General features: G+C 37.1%; 1 protein-coding gene across 2 annotated transcripts in view; it reads right to left on the minus strand.

The window, feature by feature from the left end:
* Positions 1–6,835: 6,835 nt before the first annotated feature.
* ZFR (zinc finger RNA binding protein) overlaps positions 6,836–23,646 on the minus strand; it is an 85,518-nt gene continuing 68,707 nt past the window's right edge. For both annotated transcript variants that reach the window (XM_064271049.1, XM_010588084.3), the window contains 3 exons: positions 13,316–13,427; positions 12,934–13,031; positions 6,836–8,314 (listed from right to left, as the gene is read on the minus strand). In XM_064271049.1, coding sequence (XP_064127119.1) covers positions 8,135–8,314; positions 12,934–13,031; positions 13,316–13,427 — 390 coding nt within the window. In that variant the 3' untranslated portion in view covers positions 6,836–8,134. The remainder of the gene's footprint in view (positions 8,315–12,933; positions 13,032–13,315; positions 13,428–23,646) is intronic.

Raw genomic sequence — 23,646 nt, forward strand, 5'->3', positions numbered from 1 at the left:
TTTCTTCCCCGTACTCTCTGGGCTGGAGCGAAGGCTCTAGGGCTGCACACAGCCTCAGTCAGGACTGCAGCAGGAGTCGGGTACCCACCTCCTTGATTCAAGGGTGGTGGCTTGGGGAATTGCAGTCACTCCTTCCTGCTTCTATGCAGCTCACTGGCATGATTCCTCAGAGATGCAGCTAAGACCTTTCTCAACCCTTGGCTATGCAGTATCTTTGGATAGGTGTGCCCATTTCGTCTGCTGGTCAGTCTCCCTCTAGCACCTTGGCTCTCTCTCATTACCTTGTATGCTTCACTTGGGAGCTATAGAAAACTTGTTACTCATATTCAAGTCCCTTAGGAGACACAAAGAGGCAAGGGGCTTAAGCAAGTTCTCTGACACCTGGAGAGGCCATGCTACCGTTTCTTCTGCTCTATGCCTGGTGTCGAGGGGAGCATCAGCAGGGCTTCCATACTTCAGAACTCCCCTACAGGGGCACCAGACTCAGGTCCACTCCTCTCTCAGATCCCCCAATTTATAGGGGAACTATGGGGCAGGGGGAAAACTGCATGGATACTACCTGCCTCTCACTCTGCTCTCTCCCCAGCTCAGTGTCCTCTGTGTGTGTATGTGTGTGTGTGAGGTGTACGATGGAAGGTTAGGGGAAGAAGGATGCAGGGAAGGGGGCAACAAGCAGAAAAACCTATTATTTTGGTTGGCTTCCTATTTCAAATTTCTCATGACTCATTCCAGGATAACAGAAGTCAAGCTCTAGCATTTGATTCAGGGATGATCTCCAGGAAAGGAATAAAAAATGGCCTGTTGATGTCTCAAGTTGTTAATACTGATACGATGCTTTACGTATCAGCCAACCATACAAAGCTTGTATATCACAAAATAATGTATTTCTTCCTGAATTTAAATGGGATCAAAGAAGCATTAAGTAAAAAAAAAAAAAGAAAAAAAAAGCATTAAGTTTAGATGTTAGAATTTCTGGTACTTTGAGTTGGTCAGGGAAAAGTGAGGGACCTGGCACCTAGGCTATTTACTCTCTAACTTTAAGAACGAAGGCACTGAGAGAATTTTCCCAGTTTTGCTCTGGGCTGAGTGGTTTGAAAATCTGGAGGAGCAGCGGGAGCATGCCCCCTTTCTCATGGTAGAGGAGCACTGGAGCTGGGAGCCGAGGAGGAGGAGGGAAGCCGCTGCCATCATAAAGGCCAGGAGAACTGTCTCAGATAAAAACAGGCCAGGCATGCCTCACCACTAGGATATTTGATTTTCGCACAAAGTGCAGTCAAGCCTGTTTTGAGCTTGGCTAACCATTCCCGCTCGCTGAAAACTTGAAAGGCCTATTGTTTGGTGGCTGTAAAAGAATACAGAAGTTGTGAAAGGCCCACCGTGTTATGTTTGCAATAGTCATCTGTCCCAAGGCTAAAATGTGATCAATGAAATTAAAAAATTCTTTTTTGTTCAAAGGCAGAAGAGAACATAAGGTAGAGAAATCATTGCTAAGCTGCAAAGAAACATTCAGAGAAACTTTTCTGATTGAGCATTGTTAATGATCAGCCATACCTACCTCCAGAACACTGGAGTCTATTCACCATTCATTCACCTGGTCTCTGGGCCGGATTCTGAGGGCAGCCAAGGAAAGCACCAAACAAGGCACTCCCAGACTTTACAAGTATCTTTCTCGTGTTTAAGATGTCTGAAAAGTTTTATGATTCAGCTGAACTCAGGGTCCAGGAAGAGAGGGGAAAAAACAAATTCATTTTCTCATCTAATGTGAGACAACATAAACTGAAAATTTCTCACGCTGAGAAACTCTATTTGGAAGGACGTTAAGTTCAGAGAAGTAATCGATTCATTGTTAGAAGGGAAGTCTCTCTGCTCTAATTTTTCCTGGTCTCGTATCAAGAGTGACACTTGATCAGAAAAGAAGCACCCATGTAGGCCTACGAGGCGGGCCTCAAAGGGAGCAGGGCGTGTTAAGTTCCTGAAGAGGTAAGAAAAGGATTTTGCTCTGGAGGCGGCACTGTAGGTAACAGGACAGGGACTAGCTAAAGACTGGAAGGACAGGTTGGAGCTATCATTAGTGGGGTCCTGTTTTTTTTTTTTTGACTACCATGCTAAGGATTTTGGGATTTTACCCTTGGGCATGTGGAGCTATTGGAGTTTTCACAACTTAAAAAAGAATTTTAAGTAATAAAGCTATCATAGAACATTAGAAACTAGAAATTAACAAATCTCCTAGTCAAATAGAAACAAAAACCCAAACAGAACAAACCATGATCAAAATACACAGGAGTAACCATTGGGAACATTTTGAGAAAGAAGGGCATACATAGATACGTATCTGTTAAAACAAAATGGGGTGGGTACTACTTACCACATGGTTTCAGCTAATTTTTTTCCATTAAACATTATATATTTCTTCATGAGCTATTCTCCAACAGTTACTTTCAACTTTTTTTCCTGATCTAACATTTCGAGGGAGCTGATACCTTTTCATGAGTAACGGGTTGAATAAGGCATGATTTTTAAAACGGTGGAGCCCTCCCCTCTAGAATCACTGGTCTATAACTGTGAATTTTTTGAAACTGTGTTTTACATGAGGGTTTACAGAGCAAATTAGTTTCTTATTAAACAATACACGTATTGTTTTGTGACACTGGTTGCCACCCCCACATGTCAATGTTTCTCGACCTTGGGTTCCCTTACCAGCTTTCTGTACCATCTTGCCTTCTCGTCCTTGCCCCTGGGCTGGTATGTCCATTCGGTCTTGTTTTATGGGCCTGTCTAATCTTTGGCTGAAGGGTAAACTTCAGGACTGAGTTAAAAGGGTGTCCGGGAGCCATACTCTCGGAGTTTCTTCAGTCTCTCTCAGACCAGCAAGTATGGTCTTTTTTTTTTTTTTTTTTTGTGAGTTCTACAGTTTTCTCCAGCTGTCTGGGACCCTTTATTGTGATCCCTGTCAGCGCAGTCGATGGTGGTAGCCAGGCACCATATATTTGTGCTGGACTCAGATTGGTGAATGGAAGACTGTTTGTTGTAGTCCATTCGTCCTTTGGACTAATCTTTCCCTATCTTTGGTTTTCTTCATTCTTCCTTGCTCCTGACGGGGTGAGACCAGTGGAGTATTTTAAAAGGCCACTCACAAGTTTTTAAGACCCCAGATGCTACTTACCAAAGTTGGATGCAGAAAGTTTTCTCAATAATTGAGAAAACTGAGCTATATGTTCCCCAAGACCATGGTCCCCAGCCCTCAGCCCGGTAAATTTGGTCCCTCAGGGAGTTTGGATGTGTCTGCGGAGCTTCCGTGACCTTGCCTTGGTCAAGTTTTGCTGGTCTTAGTATTGTGTACTGTCTTAGACTTCACCATATTTACCACGTATCTATTGTCTACTTAATGTGTAACACTGTCTAGATGGCTGGGCTGTATTTTAGTAAACTCTTTATTGAACTTTTCAATTATTTCTAATATCACACACTTTCCAATGCTCCAGTAAACATATTTGAATTTAGTTTTGTACATTTACCGTATTTTTATGCATACGTCACATTGTATGTTTGCCAACGGTGCCCTCCCCCGAGGTATTTTTCTAAGTGCACTATGCTAATATGCTAATTTTTTCTTCTAAACATTTTTGCTTATAATAGCTCCTCCCTCTTCACAATTTCTCCAGTAGGTTCCAATCCCTTGGGACTCCCCTTTTCAGTCCTCTGGCCAGAAATCAGGTGTTTTAGTTTTCTTCCTCTTCCATACACATCTATGGCTGTACTCATGTCTGAGGCTGTGCAGTGGAAGACTGACTGACTGAAGGGAGGTATCTGAATATTTCAAATTCTGATGTTCTTTAGTTTGCCTGATTACTGCCCAGACTCCTCCAACTGGTTTCTATGCATTTTATCCAGTTTTAAGCTGTGCGCAGTGGGATGCTTCCTCCATCCTACCTGGAACTCACCAATTTGATTTCAGCTCCCCTTTCATTCCCCTCCCCTTTATCATTCTCTAAGCCCTCTCCTTTTCATCTCTTTTGATGTACACTAAGATTTCATACAAAGAAAGTATTTAAGAAATCATATAATTAACACATTTTGCCATCCAGAAAACTTTATTTTCCTTTTAGCCCATCTTTGTTCTCTTCAACCCTCAAAGTCTCTTTCTTCTACCTCTTTCCCTTAGTCCAAAGAGCAGGCAGGCAGGCAGGCAGGCTACTCCAATGTTACTATGAGATTTTCAGGATATATAGAGTATTTTGGCCTCTGTCCTAAAATAAAGGTTCTCTTAAGGCTGTAGCTTGCTGAATTAAGCTTCCTTCCTGACATTTCTCTTGAAACAATCAATACAGGAAGTACATCCCTTACACCAAGTGAAGTGTGGGGACAAGTATCTTAGTATATATGAGAGAAACCCACGATCACAGAATACCACAGATTGATAAATTCTGGATAAAAAAAAGCAAACCAAACCCACTGCTGTTGAGGTGATTCTGACTGACGACGACCTCATGTGTTACAGAGGTGCACTGCTCCATTGTTTTCTTGGCCTTCATTGTTACGGACAATATTCCATGGTGCTGCTGGGTGTGGAATCGCCAACCTTTTGGTTCGTAGTCTAGCATGAACTGTTTGTGCCACATAAGTCCCTAATCCAGGCCCTGGATATTTACCTAAGTACCCTCCCAATTTTAGTGTACAACCACCTCTGATAAAAAGAGACACAGATAAAGTTACTTTCAGCTCCCCATGTGTACTGAGAGATATCTCCAAGATATACTTAAAAAAAAAAAAAAAAAAAAGCAAGGTGCAGAACAATGTGCATAGCATGCTGCCATTTGTATAAAGAAGATATACATTTTCTTGCTGATATGTGCATACATCATCTGTGTAAGGACACAAAAATGGCTAACAGGACTGCCTCTGGAAAGAGAAAACTTTTACCGGAAGGCAAAAAAACAAAAACACCAAAGCCACTGCCGTCAAGTCAATTGTGACTCAAAGGGACAATATAAGACAGAGCAGAACTGCCCCATAGAGTTTGCAAGGCTGTACATCTTTACAGAAGCAGACTGTCCCATCTTTTTCCCACGGAGTGGCTGATGGGTTTGAACCACCGACCTTTCGGTTAGCAGCCAAGTGCTTAACCACTGCACCGCCAGGGCTCCTTTTACTGGAAGGCAAGGGGAGGTAAAAGACTTTTAATATCTATATGAATCATCATCTACTCAAGTATCTAAGAGAAAGTTATCTTAAAATACAAATGCTCAAGTTTATTCTGGCCCTCCTCAATCTGAATCTCTGGAATTAGAGCTTAGAAATTTTAATTTAAGAAGTGTTCCCCAGGTAGCTCTCATGAACAATCAAGTTTGAGTTCACTGCTATCAATATTATCTTTGTATTACATTATAAAAACTGCCCTTTATTGGGAAAAAACATTAGATAGCTCTGTCATAATCAGTACAAAAGAACAATAGGTTCATAAAAGGAACAGGTTATAACTTAAATTCATAACATACGCTGACAACTTAATAGTGTGACTATAAAACAGAAGATTGATTTCTTTTTTCAATAAGCAGGAGAAATGATTTAAAATGACTTAAAAAGATCAGATATCATTTGCTAGGCTGTTTTAAGTTTGTGTATTTGATTTTAGCTTCTTCATAGAAATAAAAGAAACAATCATGGCGAAGAAAATTAAAGAAAAGTCTAATTTGGAATGCATTATATAATTGAGAGTGGGGAAAAGAAACAATTTATTTGGGTCATCATTAAATTAATATAACACAGGCATGCACTAACTAATAACAGGGAAAGCCACCTTGAGATGCAGGGTAGAGTAACTGATACATGAGTAACAACTGGTACAAAATCATTAGCAGAGTGATAACCAATGTTTCTTTTGACTAAGGAGGAGAAGATACTAAGGAGTATCAATCCAAGTTATTATTTCATATGATATGGTTAATGCAGGTCTAGTTACAGCTATGAAAACCATTAAGCCATGCCAAAACCACATAATATTAGTAAAAAATTTAAAGGGTAACAATTGTATTTCTAAAGGAACCCAAATCAGATTCAAAAGTTTGAAAATATGGGCTTAAAAGATTTTTAGAACATAATTACAACCCAGCAAAGTGTTGAGCATTAACTTTGAAACCTGAATCTCAATTTTAACTTTGTCACTTAAACAGATGTGTGATCTTTAGTCATTTAGCCACTCTGGGTTTCAGTTTCTGGATAATAAGAAACATTGCACCTTCACTTACTATTATTGTTACAATAGTTTTCAGGTGGGAAAATGTGTGAAAAGACCCAGCATGGTTATCTGTCATTAGTAACATGTCAGTTCTTGTTCTTTGCTTCCCTTTTAAGAGAACTCTGAGAAACAATATCAGAATTTTACTGGATGACTAAATATTCAGGAAGAGTAAAATGCAAGCCAGAAAGATTAAAAAAAAAAAAAAAAAAAAAAAAAAAGCTTGTCCCAAGTTATATAACTAATTTGGGAGACAAGCCGGAGTCTCCTATTTCTTATCCAGTGTTCTCCTACAGTCTCCTGGTCCTCTAAGAGTCTGGGGGAAGGTTCTGACCTTAGAAAGAAACAGAACCAATATGGTATTGAATTACAAAATTTTCTGAAAATTATGTGCTCAGGGAACTCATATTTGTCAGCAATAACAAGATTTATATACCCAATAAATTTGAATATGGTTTTACTGAAACGAGTCGTATTAAAGCAAAAGTTGTTTATGATGTCAATTCTAACATATATAATACATTTAAGTCATTATATGAATTTAAGTTTTTATTTGTGTATTTCACTGTAGTGCTGTAACAACAAAATGACATCTGTGTACCAGAGCATACATACATCAACAGTAAGATGTAACTTTTCATTACACCACTGCTAAATATTTAGTTTCTCATAAGAGACATAAGCATGTAAGATGGCCACACCAAATAATTTTCTGTTTTTTTTTTTTCTTAGACAATCTTAATTTTTTTGTCAGTAATACTTTATCAACCTTACTTTTAAGAGAACGTAAATTATCTGGGTGGTGGGATGTTGGGGGTGGGGAGGTTCATTCAACTGTGTTATACTGCAATTGTTGCTAGAATAATCTCACACGCACCAATAAGGAACTGTCACATAATTAAGGGCTAGTTACTGTTGTTAGTTGCACAATGATAAAGTTCTTTTGAAAATATTGGTTAGCCCACTTATATGTGAAAAATGCCCTTTCTACTTACGCAGAAGAAAAAAAATATTCAGAAAGTTATTTTTGGCCTTGCTATGTCAAAAAGTCAACTGTACAAAGATCTACGTGTTTAACCTAAAATTATAATTTTAAAAGTCTATTAAAAACAAAAATGTCATGCATTTTTATTATCAATTATGCAGAGGCTTTAAAACTGTTGCAAGACCATATAGTATATATTAGCTTTTATACTGCTAATGCACAACTAACAGCAAACTTGATTAGATTAACAGAAATCTGTCTTAATTACACCTTTATATATCACACTAGAGAGACAAATGCCACAAGATCTGCAGAAACATTCAGTTCTGAGTACTCATATGGCAGGATTTAACTTTTTGTATTGTAATCCTTCACACAGAGAATAACAAAACATAAGGAAAAATCTGCAGTCTCACGTTACAAAAAAACGTACTGCTATAAAATATTAAGAAGGGGTAAAGGATATCGTCTACAACACAAAGTAACTTACAACTAGTGTCAAAAAGCAAACAAAACGTCTAAATAAAAATATCAAAATACACATAGCAACTGAAGCACAAATACTGCATTAAATACAGTAAAGATTTAATACGACAATGCACTAGTTAATAAAATACACAAAAATAGGGGAAGCTAGGGCTACCAGCAAATAAAACCAAAATGATGGGGAAAAAAATCAGAACCACTGCTTTTCCCCTAGTCGGAGCACAATTTGGGAAGGGGGGGAGTGTCTTTCCATTCATATAATACCTAACACTGTACATTAAGTTTTTAATGTCACAGAAAAACTTAGTTCTTCTATGAAATTCTTTAAATTCTTGATAAATTCTTCAAAGTAGACATTATTATGAATGAAAAACAACCAACAAATGGGCACCTGATGTTTTGTAACACTGAAGATTTACAGAAACTTTTTAAAAGTTATCATAATCTTTTTTGTCTTTTTTCCCCTCAGCTTCAAATCCATCAACTCCATCGCTATCCCTTCTTCGTTTTCTGTTGCTGTGGATGTTAAAACGCTGGCTCATTTGGGGTAATGGATCCATGCCTAGAACTTTGTGTATCTGGCGGAATGCAAGGAGTCTCAATGCAAACTGCAACAAAAAGAGCCAGAATTTAATTTCAAAATATTAGATCTATGCATTCTATAACAATAAAAAAAAGCATATTTAATGAAAGAAATACCTCATACAATCCAAGTTTCACAACTGAAATATCCCATATGTTGTGGTGTTTCTGCTTCAGGCTTCTGTGTGTGCATGTTGTTTAACACTTAAGTTAAAAACATCTTTTAAAAATTTCAGTGTCATGTTAAAAAAAAAAAAAAAACTCACCCTACTGAAACAATGTAAAACAAAAAAAGTGTCTCGACACTGAGTAGAGCCCTCTGTGATTAATAGTTGGGTACTTCCCTACTCTTCCCATTAATTATCACGGAGTATAAACAATAAGCTGTTTGCTTTCATGAAGATTACCATCTAGTGGGGAAAGAACACATGAAAAACAAACTAAAAAAATAACTCAAAGGTAGTCCCCAACTTACAACATATTCAAGCTATGACAAACTGCACTTACAATTGTCTGTTTCTTTTGGTACATCTTATTAATAATATGTACTATGTACTACATATAATGTTAAAATATATCTGTAAGTTTATACGTAATGTTTCAAACCCCCAAAGACATACTGATAATAAAAGGCAACAAAAAGAGACAGAAAAAATAAAAAAGAGGTATTCAACTTATGTCAGAACTGACTTACAAAGGAGTCATCCGAACAAAACCCCATCCTAAGTCAGGGACTACCTGTACTTATGAATTATGATAAATGACATCAAGAAAATAAAAAGGATGCTGGGAACCAACAAAAATGGAAGAAATCTGCTTTAAATAGAGTGGTTGGTGACGGCCTTCCTAGGCAACTGCTGAACGGCATATACAGTATTTTTTTCTGCAAACAGGGCAGCACATATATAAACATGCACAGCGTGCTTAGAAGAAACAAGGTGTGAGGAGGACATTTACACACGTGAGAAACAATACCTAATTGGTAGTTATGTTGTTGGTGGTGCTGTCAAGACGGCTCCAATTCATAGTGACCCTGTGTCTAACAGTACAAAATGCTACCTAGTCCTGCACTATCCTCAGAATAGTATGTGTGTTTGAGCTCACTGCTGCAGTCACTGTGTCAATCCATCTCATTGAGGGTCTTCCTCTTTTTTGCTGACTCTCTACTTTACCAGCATCAAGTCCTCCTCCAGGCATTGATACCGCCTAATAACATGTCCAAAGTAAGTGAGATGAAGTCTTGCCATCCTTGGTCCTAGGTAACATTCTGGCTGTACTTATTCTAAGACAGTTCTTCTGGCAGTCCATGGTTTACTCAGTATTCTTCACCAATACCATAATCCATATGTGTCAACTCTTCAGTCTTCCTTCTTCATTGTCCAGCTTCCGCATGCATATAAGAGGACTGAAAATACCATGGCTTGGATCAGGCACACCTTAGTTCTCAAGGTAACATCTTTCCTTTTTAACACTTTTAAGAGGTCTTTTGTAGCAGATTTGCCCAATACAGCATTTGATTTCCTGACTGCTGCTTCCATGGATGTTGATTGTGGATCCAAGTAAAATGAAATCCTTGACAACTTCAACCTTTTCTCCATTTGTCATGATATTGCTTACTGGTCTAGTTTTGAGAACTTTTGTTTTACGTCGAGGTGCAATCCACACTGAAGGCTGGGGTCTTTGGTCTTCATCAGTAAGTGCTTCAAGTCCTCTTCACTTTTGGCAAGCAAGGTTGTGTCACCTACATATCGCAGGTTATTAATGAGTCTTCCTCCAATCCTGATGCCGTGTTCTTCATATAGTACAGCTTCTCAGATTATCTGCTCAGCAAACGGACTAATAAGTATGGTGACCCCAACGTGTACATGTTTTCTGATTTTAACCCACACAGTACGCCCTTGTTCTGTTCAGATGACTGCCTCTTGGTCTGTGGATAGCTTCCTCATGAGCACAATTAAGTGTTCTGGAATTCCCATTCTTCGCAATGTTATCCATAATTTGTTGTCATGATCCACACAGTCGAATGCCTTTGCATTGTCAATAAAACACAGGTAAACATCATTCTGGTATTCTCTGCTTTCAGCCAAGATCCACCTGACATCAGCAATGGTATCGCTTGTTCTACGCTCTCTTCTGAATCAGGCTTAAATTTCTGGCAGTTCCTTGTAGATGCATGGCTGCAGCTGTTTTTGAATTATCTTCAGTAAAATTTTGCTTGCATGGGTTATTAATATTGTTTGATAATTTCGCATTCCATTATTTATAACTTGCATTTTTTAGTCACAGAAGTTCAGCATATTTTATATCTGTATTAGCTCATATGCATAATTTGAAAGATATTATGCAAATTTTCAATATACTCCTTCATGGCTTCCTGCATTTTCTGTCTGGCTTGAAGAAGGCCTTTTCTATGTAAAAATTTTATGGTTTGAACCCACCCAGCAGCTCTGTGCGGCAAAGACCTGTCCATCTGCTCCGTGAAGATTACAGACTAGAAAACCCTATGGGGACGTTCTACTCTGTCACATGGGGTTGTTGTGAGTCAAAATCCACTTGACGGCACCTAACGATGACGATAACAATACTTCTATAATTTTATGTGTGGCCTTTTAGGGGACCATTTTATTGTGCTTTAGGTGACAGTTTATAAAGCAAATTAGTTTCCCATTCAATAACTGCAACACATATTATTCTGTGACACTGGCTGTACTCCCTACAATATGTCAGCACTCTTCCCATTTCTACCCTGGGTTCCTATTTCCATTCATCTGGTTTCCATGCCCCTCCCTGCCTTCTCATCTCTGCTTTTGGGCAAATATTGCCCTTTTAGTCTCCTATAGTTGACAGTTCTAAGGAGCATATTCCTCAAGGGTGTTAAGTGTTGATTTTATAGGCCAGTCTATTATTTGGCTGAAAGGTGACCTCTGGGAATGGCTTCAGTTCTAAGTTAGAAAGATGTCTTAGGGCAACTGTCTTGGGGGCTCCCCCAGTCTCTATCAGACCAATAAGCTTGGTCTCTTTAATGAACCTGATTTCTGTTCTACATATTTCTCCTTTTCTAACCAGGACCTTCTATTGTGTTCCTGGTCAAGAGTGGTTGGTAGTGGTAGCTGGGGCTGGGCACCATCTAGCCCCTCTGGTCTCAGGCTAGAGGAGGCTGTGATTTGTGTGGACCATTAGTCCTTTGGACTAGTTACTTCCTTAAGCCTCTGGTTTTCTTCACTCTCCTTTGCTCCAGGTGGGAACAGCCCAACAGTTTCATCTCAGATGGCCACTCACAATCTTTTAAGGCCCCAGACACTATGCCAACTGACCTAGATATCCCAAGACTATGGTCCTTAGCCCTCCAAACCTGTTAACTCTGTCCTGCAAGGTGTTTGGTTAAGTCTAAGAAGTTTCTGTAACTGTGTCTCCTATGTGCTGTTACACATATGAATATACATGCAACACACACAAATATGTATGTAGAAATATATCCACAACTATACCTATGTATGCACGCATGCATACGCCTGTAGACCTCCTACATCTATTTAGAATACAGCTCTACCTATACATCCACTCACAAATTACTGTTTGTTATTACTGTTTCAAGAACGTAGGTTATGTGTGGCCTTTTAAGTAATTTGGAATTTGTATGTATGCAGATTTTTTTCTCAAATGATTAGCCAACTGTCTCAATACCATTCTGCTGACAATTCATCCTTTTCCGCTGATTTCAAATGTCACTTTTATTGTACATTAATTACTGATAGACTAATAATCCACTTCTAGGCTCTTCCATTCCAAAGATTTATCTACTTCTGTGCCATAACTACACTACTTATAATATTTCTGTTGCTTCATAGGATTGCTTTAATATCTGGTAGGGTTGAACCTTTCTTGTCAATTCTGTAGTATGTATTTCCAATTCCAAGTGAAAATGAAAATTAATTTGTTAAGCTTTATTCTTTCCCACTTCCCTGGAGTTTTTTTTAAGATCCTTATCTAACTGGTGCTTTTGTAGTTATATATATTAGCTCCTTTAATCCTCAGAACATTCCTACTTGAGGCAAATCCTCATTTTTTCAATCTCTTGTTACAAAGAGGTTCAGAGAACTTCCTAAAGTCATACACTAACAAATGGCACAGCTGGTATTTAGACTCAAGAATTTTGACTCCAAAGCCCACATTTTAAATTACTACATTAAATTGCCTCTCTAGTGGTAGGAGAGGCTAAATCATAACAATAAGAACCAGAAACCATGCATCACATCACCTCTGTACAACCAGAGGACTTAAATACTTTATTGAATTTGATATATAACCCAAAAACCAGATTTAAAGAGACACTGAAAATACTACTGCACTTCTGTATTATAAAGTACACTTGGACACACACACATTAATTACATAAATAATTTTAGTATTACACCAGTGAAATCTAGTTTAAGTGAACTTTCTTATAGTTTATATTCCTTTCGAAGAAATCACTGTATAATTCTTCTACTTTTTAAGTAAGCCTTTATAGTTTGTATAAGGGCTTACTTAGTAAAAAAGTAGAAGAATTATATTATACAGTGATTTCTTCTAAAGTACAATTTAAAAAAAAAGCCTTAAGGGCAGCTAACCGAACAAAACTTTGGGATTAGGAACACAGTGGTACCTGTGCGCTGGATGTGATGTCTTCGCGCTGCTGGTCAGTCATCGTTGCCAAGGTATCAAACGGGTCCTTCTCACAAGGATCCAGAAGTCCAGGACTACCTATAGCAATCACCGTAAGAAAGAAAAGGGTTAGCATTATCTATTCTTAAAGTAACAGTTTCCATCCAACTATCAGAGCCCTGGTAGCACAGTAAAGAGCTACGGCTGCAAACCAAAAGGTTGGCAGTTTGAATCTACCAGCCACTCCTTGGAAATCCTATGGGGCAATTCTATTCTGTCCTGTAGGGTTGCTTTGAATCGGAATCAACTCCATGGCGATGGGTTTGGTTTGGTCTGGTTATTCAACTACCAAACTAAAAAATAAAACGTTAAGTAAAACTTGCCTTTAAGAATAATTCCTGAAGAAATACACTCAAAAACTCTTCTCAATGCATCTCCAGGGCTCTGAGGACTAGATGCACTACTGATCGCTTTCTCTACTAATAACTCCATAGCCTAAAAATAAAAAACATAAAATTGTGTTTAACAGCACTCGGATCAAAGAAATATCTCATTTTCAAACGCTAGAATGACAAAGTACTTTGGAAGTGTCATTAAACATTTTAAACAAAGTTATACAAGTAAAGAAAACCACAGAAAATAAAAATTAAGTATAACAAGAACATTTAAAATTAAACAAAACATCAACTAATGAAAACTAGTAAAAAATTTACATTTTGAAAAGATTGATTTGTGCTTAATGAAGAAAAATGCAAAGTTATTTTTTTTTTTTGATTATTGCTATTCTTTACTATTAAAATATGACAGCCCTTAAAAATTCTTTAGCTATTTAGAGGTCTCACACATTTGTTCTATTACCAACAAACTAATGACACTAAGCAGTTAGAGCAGGACAATCTTCTACTAAGTAAAGAAGACTTCTGTTTTTTCTTCATAAACAATGGATATTATCTAAATCTTTATTTGATGCACAACTGGACTTCTATTATCCCTAGGGAAAATACAAATTATGTTTTCACTGGAAATCTATATTTGAGAGACTAAAAATTGAAACCAGTGAGCAAAAAGAAAAGCATAAGCGTAGATTTAGAAAGAAGCCAACCCAGGAAGTGTTTTGAAGGTTCTCTTAGAGAAATTTGTTTATCTTTAGATTTTTTAGTTGCGATATACTTCACACACTGTAAGAGTCGCCATTTTGAAGTGTACAACTTCGTAATTTTTATTATAGTCACAAAGTTGTGTAGCCGTCACCACTAATTCCAGAACATTTTCATCACCCCAGAAAGAAAACTCACAGCCATTTACAGTCACTCTCCATTCCTCCCTTCCTCCAACCCTTTATAATCACTAAACTTTCTGTCTCTATACATTTAGCTATTTTGTACATTTCATATAAATGGAACCATACAGTATGCAGCTTTTCTTTTACTTAGTATAATGCTTTTAAAGTTCATCCATGTTGTAGCTTTTACTTTTATTTAAAATGTGACTACCAATAGCAATTCAAAGAAACTGAATAGCTAGGCGTGCCAATGAAATCTATAAGATGACACCTAAGCTGAAAATACCTTATAAAGAATACGTTTCAGTCATCTAGGCAACCCTAGGCATGTCTATGCAATACTTCTCATTTCTAGACAAATCAGGTTATTATTTTAAGATTTCTAATAGACTGTGAGATCCTAAAGCATAAGGTCAGTGTCATTCATTTCTGTACACCCCTGCCTAACATAAATAACCAGCATATAAAACAAAACAAAAAACCCAGTGCAGTCAAAGATGATTCAGATTCACAGCGACCCTACAGGATAAAGTAGAACGGCTCTATAGCGTTCCCAAAGAATGGCTTGGTGGATTCAAACTGCAGACCCTTTGGTTAGCTGCCACAACTCTTAACCTCTGCGCCACCAGGACTCCAAATCAGCATATAGCAGATAATAAATGTTTATGATACTGAGTAATTTTAGAAACAATGGGAAAATAATCTTGATGACTCCAGTAATAAAAAGAAATAAATGGTAATAATTTACTAGTAAATTATTGATGTTGTGCTTAAAAACAAAAAACTGAAGTCACAAAAGATGCAACTTTCCATAAATGCCTCAAATTTTTACTAAGTACTCTGAAATTGTTAACGGAAAAATAAGTGTTAAATAGCTATAATCTAGATATGTCTTAGATATAAAATGTGTTTCAAGTAATTCAAAGCTCTTCCAAAATCTGCTTATTGACTGACCTTATGAAACGAGAATTTATAATTTCTACTGCCATATAAAGGTAGAAATTAATTAGAACTAAGAAATTAATTTTATGTAACACAAAAGTCAACATACTTAAACATACAAAATACAAGTACGTCAACTATCTGCCGTCCAAAATCATTTGCTGTGAAGTACTCAATGTAAAAATAATTTTCTAAAGAACACGGTTGCTTTTCCAAGCAGGTACCTACAATTACGAAGTCAACAATAACCTACTGCCAACAGGACAGAGCAGAACTGCCTCACAGTGTCTCCAAGGTGTGGCTGGTGAATTCCAACTACTGACCTTTTGGTTAGCAGCCAGAGCTCTTAACCACTGAACCACCAGCAACCATACACATGGTTTATAAACTCTGAAACGTATGCATTCAAAAGCAAAACGGCAACATCAAAGATGAAGAGAACTGAATTAGGGAAATGAAAATTTAGGCTAACGTAGAGGATCTTGGATGCCAGCATTTTTTTTAAGTTCTGCATATTAAGTGATTTGAAATTCAGGACTGGATTATTTGCTTAATAGAACAAAAAACATAAACATTCACAAAGTGTATTTTTTCCTTCCCATCTACAGTAGTACTAATAAGAATAAAGGCAGTTATTGTTACTGAATGCTTACTGTCAGGCAAGGTGCTAAGCACTTTGAATGCATTTCATTCAATTGTCATAGACTTTTAAAATAGATTATGCCTCAATTTTAAATATGAAAAAAGTGAAGCTTAAAGAGGTTAAGTGTAAGTAGCTTGTCCAAGGTCATATAGCTAGATGATAAAGCTGAGATTTGAACCCAAGTCTGCCTGACTCAAAGCCTGTTTTTTGTTAAACTGCCACTATGTTTCTATAATGGATGATCCAGACAGATAACATTAACTAGCTTCCTTGAATATTAGTTTCTAGCCCTAGTAAAGGCAAATGGGCCACAAAAAAAAGAACACCAGATGAGACAGTGGTAATATAGGTACTTTCAATGGTGGGAATATAAACTGGTATATCCTTTTTCTACAGCACAACTGGCCAAGTCTATAAAAAATTTAAGAGGCACATACTAGTTAGTCCATACTATTTAACTAATTAACATGCCGGTACCAAGAATTTAGAATAAGATACTATACTTTAAAAAAAGGACACAAAAAATATTCAACGCAACTGCGGATCTGTAATAGTCTAGAGCCAGGCTAAGTGTCTAACATGAGGAGGAAGTCAGGTTAAACAGTCGTGGTAGTAGTCACAGTCACCATTCTCTTCATCATAGCTAACACTCACTGGAAGCTTATCACGCACTGAAAGCACTGTTGTAGGTAGGCTTTTCCATATCTTAACCAATTTAATCATCACAACTACCTTCAGGAGGCAGATATGGCTATTATTCCCATTTTATAGTTAAAAGATTTTTATGCTATTAAAATAGGATTTGATGAATACCATTATGAGTGACTATATATACAAACCCATTTATATACTCCAGTTAACATCTCTGATACATGCACGGCAAACTTCTGTTCATAAGTCTGTTCTGCAGCTTCAGTGAAGAGGTTGTATTTTTGAGACATACTTATATTTATGAACAGTACCTTTTTGATATTCAACAATTCCTAATAAAAACTGTCAAGACCTATGGGGAAAAAAAAGTTTACTCATAGCTTTTGTTGATTTAGGGGTATGTGTATGCAATTAAAGGAGCCCTGGTGATGCAGTGGCTAAGTTCTCGGCTGGTGATTTGAACCCACTCAGTCACTCCACAGGAGAAAGATGTGGCAGCCTGCTTCCGTAACGATTAAGCCTTGGAAACCCTATGGGGCAGTTCTACTCTGTCCTATGGGGCTGCTATGAGCTGGAATCAATTCAATGGCACTGAATGGTGGGTATGCAATTATTAATAGGTAAATTTTTATTAGGAAGTACTTAAGTGCTGAGTCATCATCTTTAATTTACAGTAAATGAGATGATATAAACCAAAAAAAAAAAAAAGCTTCTTGCCGTCAACTTGATTCCGACTCATAGCAACCCTATAGGTCAGAATAAAACTGCCCCACAGAGTTTCCAAGGAGCGGCTGGTGGATTCAAACTGCCAACCTTTTGGTTAGCAGCTGTAGCTCTTAACTACTACGCCACCAGGGTTTCCAATATAATTCGCAGCTTCTTTTGCAACCTAAGAGAATGTTAGTTCTTTGCCCTGAAATGTCAGTGTTCTATCATTTTAAAGTTCTTCGTTTGTTCCATCAGCGACAGTCAGGTACTCTCTTACTATAACTACCACTATTGTTGTTAGGTACCTTCGAGACGATTTCCACTCACAGTGACCCCATGTAACAGAGCAGAACTGGCCCATAGGGTTTTCTAGGCCATAATCTTTATGGGAGCAGATCACCAGGGCTTTCTCCCAAAGAGCTAATGGGTAGGTTTGAACTGCCAACCTTTTGGTTAGCAGCTAAGTGTTTAACTGTTGTACCACCAGGGCTCCTTAAGCCACTACTACTATAACCTAAATTACTTAGGAATACCCTCAGAAAACTACAAACCAAACTCCTTGCCGTCGAGTTGATTTCAACTCAGTGACCCTATAGGACAGAGTAGAACTGCCCTACAGAGTTTCCAAGGAGCACCTGGCGGATTCAAACTGCGACCTTTTGGTTAGCAGTCATAGCATTTAACCACTATGCCACCAGGGGTTCCAAATATATAAAAAGAAATGTTAAATCATATATTTCAACTGCTATTAGAGCAGAAAATATAATTATAGCCATTTTCTCAGTCTCTCCTTTGGGAACTGCCTACATTTGACAGATTTTTCTGTTCTGTGTAATACTCCTTATCCTACTATACTGTTTAGAAATAAAATATACAAAAAACACATTAAAAAATTAACTATATACCTTTTGTAAACTACAAATGAAGATTTAGAGGCTATGCAGAAATTCTGTTGTCAGACCAAGCTTACAATACAGCTTCATCTATATTTTAAAACATTTTTATCACCATGGAGTAGGACAAAAAAAGAACTAATTTGAAGGCAGAGTACCATTTTCAGTACTTTGTGAAACAGTAAAGGAAATACCATAAAAGCAGGTATTGTTAAGTAAAGGTTTATTCAAAGTCAAGAAATCTGAATGCTAAAAAAAACTTAAGATAATAAAGTTTTTAAGAATTTCAAATTTCTTTTATGAAAATCAAGAAAAGAGACTCTAAGGTGACAGCACACAGCAACACCTTGAGATCTCTCTCTCTCAAAATATAATTATGACTAAGTAGTACTTAAAAATGTACACACTACCTCTACTCAAACAAAAACATAATAGCGTCAATCAAACACATGAAAAGGTCAATGAAAGAGATAATGCTTCCAAAAAATTTGAGTGGCAAGGCATGGGCAACTAACTCTGCACGTAGTTTTGAATTTGGCTTTCCAGAGAGAAGACCGGGTGGTGGGGTTGGGGTGGAGCTGGCTGGCAGTTGAGTGAACAGAACACAAACAATTTCATCAATAATCTCCAGCTTGGAGAGAGGTAGAGTGAGTTGTGTAGCAGACAGTCCTAGGAGAAGAAATTTTTCATAAAAGTAAAAACCCCTTCTGACTACCTTTCAACTCACCAGAGAAAAGCAAAGCAAGACAATTCACCATCCTAAGGACTCTGTGGAAAGCAGGAGAGGAAGAACAGAAGAATCATAATTATTCATACCTAATTACCTCTAAGGCAGCCCCAGTGGTGCACTGGGTAAGAGCTTGGCTGGCTTCTAACCAAAAGGTCGGCAGTTCAAGTCCACCAGGTGCTCTTTAGAAATCCTATAGGGCAGTTCTACTCTGTCCTATAGGGTTGCTAGGAGTCAGAATTGACTTGACAGCAATGGGTTTGGTTTTGGTTTTTAACTACCTCTAATAATCAGCAGATACTTGGCAAAAAGGTAGATAAAAAAGAATATAAGGTAAGATCTTCTGGAGGAGTTAGACGCAGGGAAAAGTAATGTCAAGGATGACTGTAAACTCTCAACACAAGGGCCCCAAAATGGCTTCACATAATCCTAAACCCTCTTTTGCTTCAGGGGAGCAGTTGTTCCTGAAAAGAGATGATGAAAGTGCTTCAGGAAACAAATGAGGCAGACTCTTCAAAGGCAAAGGTTCTTGGATCCCCATCCTGGGTTTAAAGAACTGTTTCATGCCTGAAGGTGTACCAAAATGGAATATACCTTATAGACAGTACCACTGTGCATTTAATAACGACTTAGGAGAGAGCACAGCCCACATCTGCTAGCAAGGCTGCAGACGGCCCAGAGATAATCCTCAAAGGGTAAGAAAAAAGTATGAACAGAATCCAAGAGAATTCTCTTTTGGATGTCTTAGCAGAAAAAGAAGATTGCAACGCAATGGCCTACCCTACCCTACGAACTAACAAGATGAAAAACTAAAAAGAAATCAACATGACATATTTGTATATATTTAGAACACAGCATGAAAAACAAATGAAAATCTATTCTGGAAGAATCTTAAGGAAATGAAGCTATAATTTGTTAATGTTTGGAGTTATAAGACAACTTGATGAGTACCTAAAGTCAAAAATATTAAGAGCATAAAGTTGAGATGAAAAGGAAGACTGCAGAGCTAGGGAAAGAAATTCAAATGCAAAATATTACTAGAAGACTAAGAAATACACGATAAATAGCAAAGTGGATAAGAGTATAGCTGAAAACCAAGTTACTGCCAAAGAGATGATCACAGGGGACATAACAAAAATTAAAATAATTACAGAGAAGGTAACAGATATGCAGGACAAGGACAATCCAAGAATAACTGGTGTTCCAAAAATAGAGAATCATATTAATCAGAAATAACAGAAGAACATTTTCCGGTTAACTGAAAGAAAAACTGCATCTGACTCGAAGGCACTGGGTTTTTTTTTTTTTTTTTTGGAGCAATAGGGCACAAAGATTTCAAAGAAATACAGATTCTGAAAAAGATTCCAAGACATAATTTGGTTAAATTACTGAAATTCAGTGATAAAGAAATAATTTTTTTTAAGCAGCCTGGTAAGAAAAAAAAAAGGGGGGGGCTAGACTCAGAATTAGCAACATTCAATGCTAGAAGATAACGGGGCAACATCAACAAATGGAAAATGAAAAACTGTTATCTAAAAATGTTTTCCTCATGAAAGTCAACTGGCAGAGATTCTCAAATATGAAACTAAAACAAAACAAAATTCAGACTTCTTAATGAAAGTTATTTGTTGATAAAATGCAGTTAAACAGTAAATGAAAAGAAGCCCTAGTACAATACCTAGTGGTTGGCACTGAACATAGAACATTAAACAACTATAGGAATATAAGTACAGGAGGTAAATGCAGTTATTTTTACACTAAGGTATAAAAAGTTTAAGTATATATATTACCTCCCTTTCTATGTTAATATGTATTAAGACAGATAAATCAAGAACCAGGCTTAAATATATTACTTTCAAAAAAGTAAAGGAAAATGAATTAAAGAAAATATAACAAAAACTCCAAAACAAGGTAGGTAAGAGAGGTAAGAGGAAGTTTAAGTGTTAATTTTCCCAGCTTTTATACATGACAAGTCAACAGATACCTCCAAAAACTGTTAAATAAACACAAAGATGAATAAGAACACTTAGTATAAGGGCAACCATTACAAGAACTAAAAATACACCATAAAATTGTCTAAATTACCACAAGGAAAACACATAAAACAGAACAAGAAAAGAACTGTGGCAAAGGACAGAAAACAAAGGAAACATTAAAAAGCACAAAGTATGAGACAGGATTACAGAATTAAGATCAAATATTGCAAATATCAAATAAAAGTAATAAAGGAGATGAATTCATCTATTCACAGGTCTGGCAAAATAACCAAATCCAACTATATAATGTATTTTGTTGTTGTCAGTGCCGTCGAGTCCATTCCAACTCATAGCGACCCTATGCGTAACAGAATGAAACACTGCACAGTCCTGCGCCACCCTCACAGTTGTTGCTATGCTTGCGCCCACTGTTGCAGCCACCTTGTCAACCCATCTCCTTGAGGGTCTTCCTTTTTCACTGACCCTTACCTTACCAAGCATGATGTCCTTCTCCAGGGACTGATCCCTCCTGATAACACGTCCAAAGTATGTGAGACGTAGTCTCACCATCCTTGCTTCTAAGGAGGACTCTGGTATACATGTATAATGTACACAACAGCCAAATCTAAATCAAAGTCACTCAGAAAAACAAAAACTAAATGCATGGAACCATACCAGACAAATACTAACAGAAAGCTGGGACGTCAATATTAATAAACGACAGGCTTATTAACTCATGGCAGAAGGTGTTAAATGAGGGGTCTTTTATAATGGCAAAGGTGCAATTCAACATGATGATACAACTGTTGTTAAGTGCTTATGTTCTAAAACACCATAGCAACAAAACATAAAAAGCATAAAACTGTAGGAACTATAAACAGAAATAAGCACAACAGAAGTAGTGATTATATCTCACCCCGATTAAGTCCATGGACAGATGGAGACAAAAAACATGTAAAGAAAGGCTACAGAAGATCTGAACAAAATAAGTGATAAAATCTGAACCAGCAGGTATACATACAGTCTACCTTGTTCAGAACATCTTATTTAAGCACCCACAAGTAAGTTTCTAAAAATTGTGTATTTATTAGATTACGAAGAAAAAAATTTTAAAAATTACAAATAGATTATGATTGTTATAATTCTATAAAAACTAGAAATTATTAATAAAAGAATCCCTCCTTCAACCATACAGAAATTAAAAACTTCCCGCAAAACTACTTGTGGCTTAAAGACACCATGCATCTCTGGTCAACTGATTTTCAACAAGGGTGTTACGTCCGTTCAATGGGAAAAGAAGGGTCTTTAATAAATGGTGGTGAGAAAGCTGAATTTCCACATGCAGAAGAATGAAGATGGACCTACACTTCACACTGTATACAAAAAGTAATTCAAAATAGATCAAGAACCTAAATGTGAGAACTAAAACTACAGAATCTTAGAAGAAAACACAGGGGCATTAATTGCTTCGGGACCTAGTTTTTAACAATGGATTCTTAGATATGACACCAAATGCACAAGCAGCAAAAGATAACAAATGAGACCACAAAAAAAATTAAAACTTTCGTTTATCAAAGGACTTCATCAACAAAGTAAAAAAACAAACTACAGATAGGGACAAAATTTGGGGGAACCATATATCTGATAAGGGTTTAATATCCAGAATATATGAAGAACTCCTACAACTTACCAAAAGACCAACCACCCAATATTAAAATAGGTAAAAGATTTGAATAGACATTTCACCATAGAGGGTATATAAACAGCCAACGAGCACATGAAAACATGCTCAACATCATTAGTCATTGTTAAGCTAGTTAGATGCCCCTGAGTGGATCTGAGATGCAAATCAAAACCATAAAGAGATACCACCTCACCCCACTAGAATAGCTCTGATTAAAAAAAAAAAAAAAAAAAGGTGTTGGCGAGGTTGTGGAAAAATTGGAACCCTCAGTCCACTACTGGCAGGAATGCAAAATGGTACAGCCGCTGTGGAAAAGTTTGGAAGTTCCTCAAAGTTAAACCTAGAACTACTGTATTACTATACTATACAGCAATCCCAGTTCCAACTATATACCCAAAAGAACAGAAAGCAGCAACAAGCAGAAACATTTACACTGTTAACTGCAGCACTATTCACAATAGCCAGAGGTTGAAAACCTAAATGTCCATTAACAGATGAATGGATAAGCAAAATGTAGTATATATACTTTTTTTTTTTAGTATATATACACAATGACATAATACTCAGTCATAAAGAGAAATGAGGTCCTGATACATGGTACAACATGGATGAACCTTGAAAACATCATGTTAGGCGAATTAAGTCACAGAAGGGCAAGTACTGTATGATTCCATTTATATGAAATAAGCCAAGAGTATAGAGGCCAAAGCTTCCTAGTGTTTATCAGGGGTAAGAAGGAGGGAAAAGGAAAAACGTTGCTTAGAAGGCACTGAGTTTCTGTTAACGGTGGTGGTATAATGTAGAAATGGATAATGGTGATGGCTGTGCAAGATGATGAACACAATCAACGTCCCTAAACTGTACATGTAAGATTGTTGAACTGGCAAATACTTTCTTATATATATAGTTCTCACAATTAAAAAACAAAAATATTGTGATTTAAAGACAAAATTAAGACAAATGCAGAAATATATAGAAAATAAAGAGAAAATATTACTACACACATAGCCAAGAGTCTGTTCAGAGGAAAGTTACAGTATAAAAACCCCTACATAACTAAACAGTGAACAAATACATCAAGCACCTAACTCACGAAGTTTGTAAAAGAATAAAATAAGCCCAAAGAAAACTTGGGGGCAGGGTCGGGGGGGAGGAGGTATAGAAATCAGAAATTAATGAATTGTGAAAGAGGAAAACAGAAGATCTGA

The sequence above is a fragment of the Loxodonta africana genome, chromosome 2, assembly GCF_030014295.1.
Source record: "Loxodonta africana isolate mLoxAfr1 chromosome 2, mLoxAfr1.hap2, whole genome shotgun sequence".
NCBI lineage: Eukaryota > Metazoa > Chordata > Mammalia > Proboscidea > Elephantidae > Loxodonta > Loxodonta africana.